This window comes from Aplysia californica, unplaced genomic scaffold, assembly GCF_000002075.1.
Source record: "Aplysia californica isolate F4 #8 unplaced genomic scaffold, AplCal3.0 scaffold00268, whole genome shotgun sequence".
In the NCBI taxonomy this organism is placed as follows: Eukaryota; Metazoa; Mollusca; class Gastropoda; order Aplysiida; family Aplysiidae; genus Aplysia; species Aplysia californica.
Genome location: NW_004797538.1, coordinates 432,668 through 434,317, shown reverse-complemented (window position 1 = coordinate 434,317; position 1,650 = coordinate 432,668). Strand labels below are relative to the sequence as shown.

The following is a 1,650-nucleotide window of genomic DNA, read 5'->3' as shown; positions in this document are numbered from 1 at the left end:
TTAAATACAAAGTTTTATACTTCCGAGAGTATTATCGTTGTACTTCAAGTACTCTGTTGTAATCTTCTGGGAGTTGTACTTCAGGTTCACTGTTTTCTACTTCTGGGAGTTATATCGCCGTGTTGACAAACTTCTTGCGATTATTTCTGGGACCTTTACACGTCTGGACGTTTGACCAGTAAAAAACTTTTGTTCAGTTCTGGACTTGAGTGTGTACTTAATCAACTGTGACACAAAGTGCTTGATAGAGTTATCGGCTGACAGGAAACTACGAACTGTGTGACTTTTCACGTGTATTTTTCTGGGTGCAAGTGCTTGCTGTGGTTTGTGTTGGGTGCTACATCGTGCAGTGCTTCACTATGTCCACTAAGATGAACTTTCAGCCCTGGGAATGCAATGTCGCCTCAGTCAGTCCAGAACAGGCGCTTGGTCTGAAAAGAGACGGGAATATAGCTTTGGGCTTTTATTGTTACGTCATTCGAGTTGCTGATGTGAACGATCCATCCAGGAAAATGGCTTTCAAAAGACTCAAGTTTCTTGAAGATGAGAACGGTTACCGTTGTCAACGTTTCCTTTTCTACAATGAGGTTCGATTTCTCAAGAACGTACAACACCCCAACATCATCCAAGTTGAACAGGCGCTGGTATGTCCGGGAGAATTTGTCATAGTGACGGAATACCACCCCACGAACCTCTTTAACGATTTGCGTCGTCACACGCAAGCCGAGGTGAGCAAGTACTTTTCTCAAGTCGTCGACGCTTTGCTCTATCTCCACGACCGGCACATCGTTCACGGAGACGTCAATCTTCAAAACGTGTTGATAGACACGCAAGGAAACGCCAAATTATGCGACTTCGGTATGGCTCAGTTCGTTCCCAACAAGAGTTCGAAACATTGGGGCTGCTATTCCACAATGTACTACGACGGACCTGAGTACATCAGAGGTCGACCTGTGGAGGATGCGTTTAAACTGGAAAGCTTCTCACTGGGAGTCTGTCTCTGTGCCTTGTCGCTCCGGGTCTACCCACGCAAAGACTTGAACTACCTGGAGTTGCTGAGAGCTGGCGAGTCTGTGCCAGACATTCACAGAGTATGCGCTGAACGCCTCCTCTGTCCCTCACCCGCAGAGCGAGCCTCAATCTCGGAAATTCATCAACGACTCAACGATCACAGGCAGTCAGAGAGTCGTGCACAGAGTGACGTCATCCACGAGTCTCCCGCCCCTGTGTCTGTGCCAACACCTTGTGAATGCTCTCACGTCACTGAAGAATACAGAAACTTCATTCTAGAGGAAAAGCGCTGAAACAGACAATAAAAACCGTGAGTTGACTCAAGAACCAATCTGACATCAGTTGTCCCCCCTTCCAACAATTGTGAACACTTTGTATTTCCTTAGGAAAGACATTCGGATGGCAATGGGATAACTTCGTCTACACCCCCCCCCCCCCCCCCCCATGATCGTCCCCCACGTCTTAATGTTGTGGACATTTTCTCCTGTGACTATTTCAAGCATGATGTAGGCGGTCGCTGCTTCTGTCAAGATCTGAAACCGGCAAGTTCAGGTGTTAGAATTGCTGCTGTTTATGTCTCTGCTGTATGTGGTAGATAAATCCTTAAAGACTCATGTTAGGTTGACAATGACTTTTTAT

The 1,650-nt window shown here is 46.5% G+C and overlaps 1 protein-coding gene across 1 annotated transcript; it reads left to right on the top strand.

The window, feature by feature from the left end:
- The first annotated feature begins 359 nt into the window (after nucleotides 1-359).
- On the top strand, nucleotides 360-1,304 carry LOC101847883 (NUAK family SNF1-like kinase 1). Its single transcript, XM_005101026.1, has one exon. The coding sequence runs from the start codon at nucleotides 360-362 to the stop codon at nucleotides 1,302-1,304; it is 945 nt and encodes a 314-aa protein (XP_005101083.1).
- The last annotated feature ends 346 nt before the right edge of the window (nucleotides 1,305-1,650 follow it).

Excerpts from the sequence above, each read along its gene's own strand:
- LOC101847883 (XM_005101026.1), top strand. The coding sequence starts at position 360 with ATGTCCACTAAGATGAACTTTCAGCCCTGGGAATGCAATGTCGCCTCA.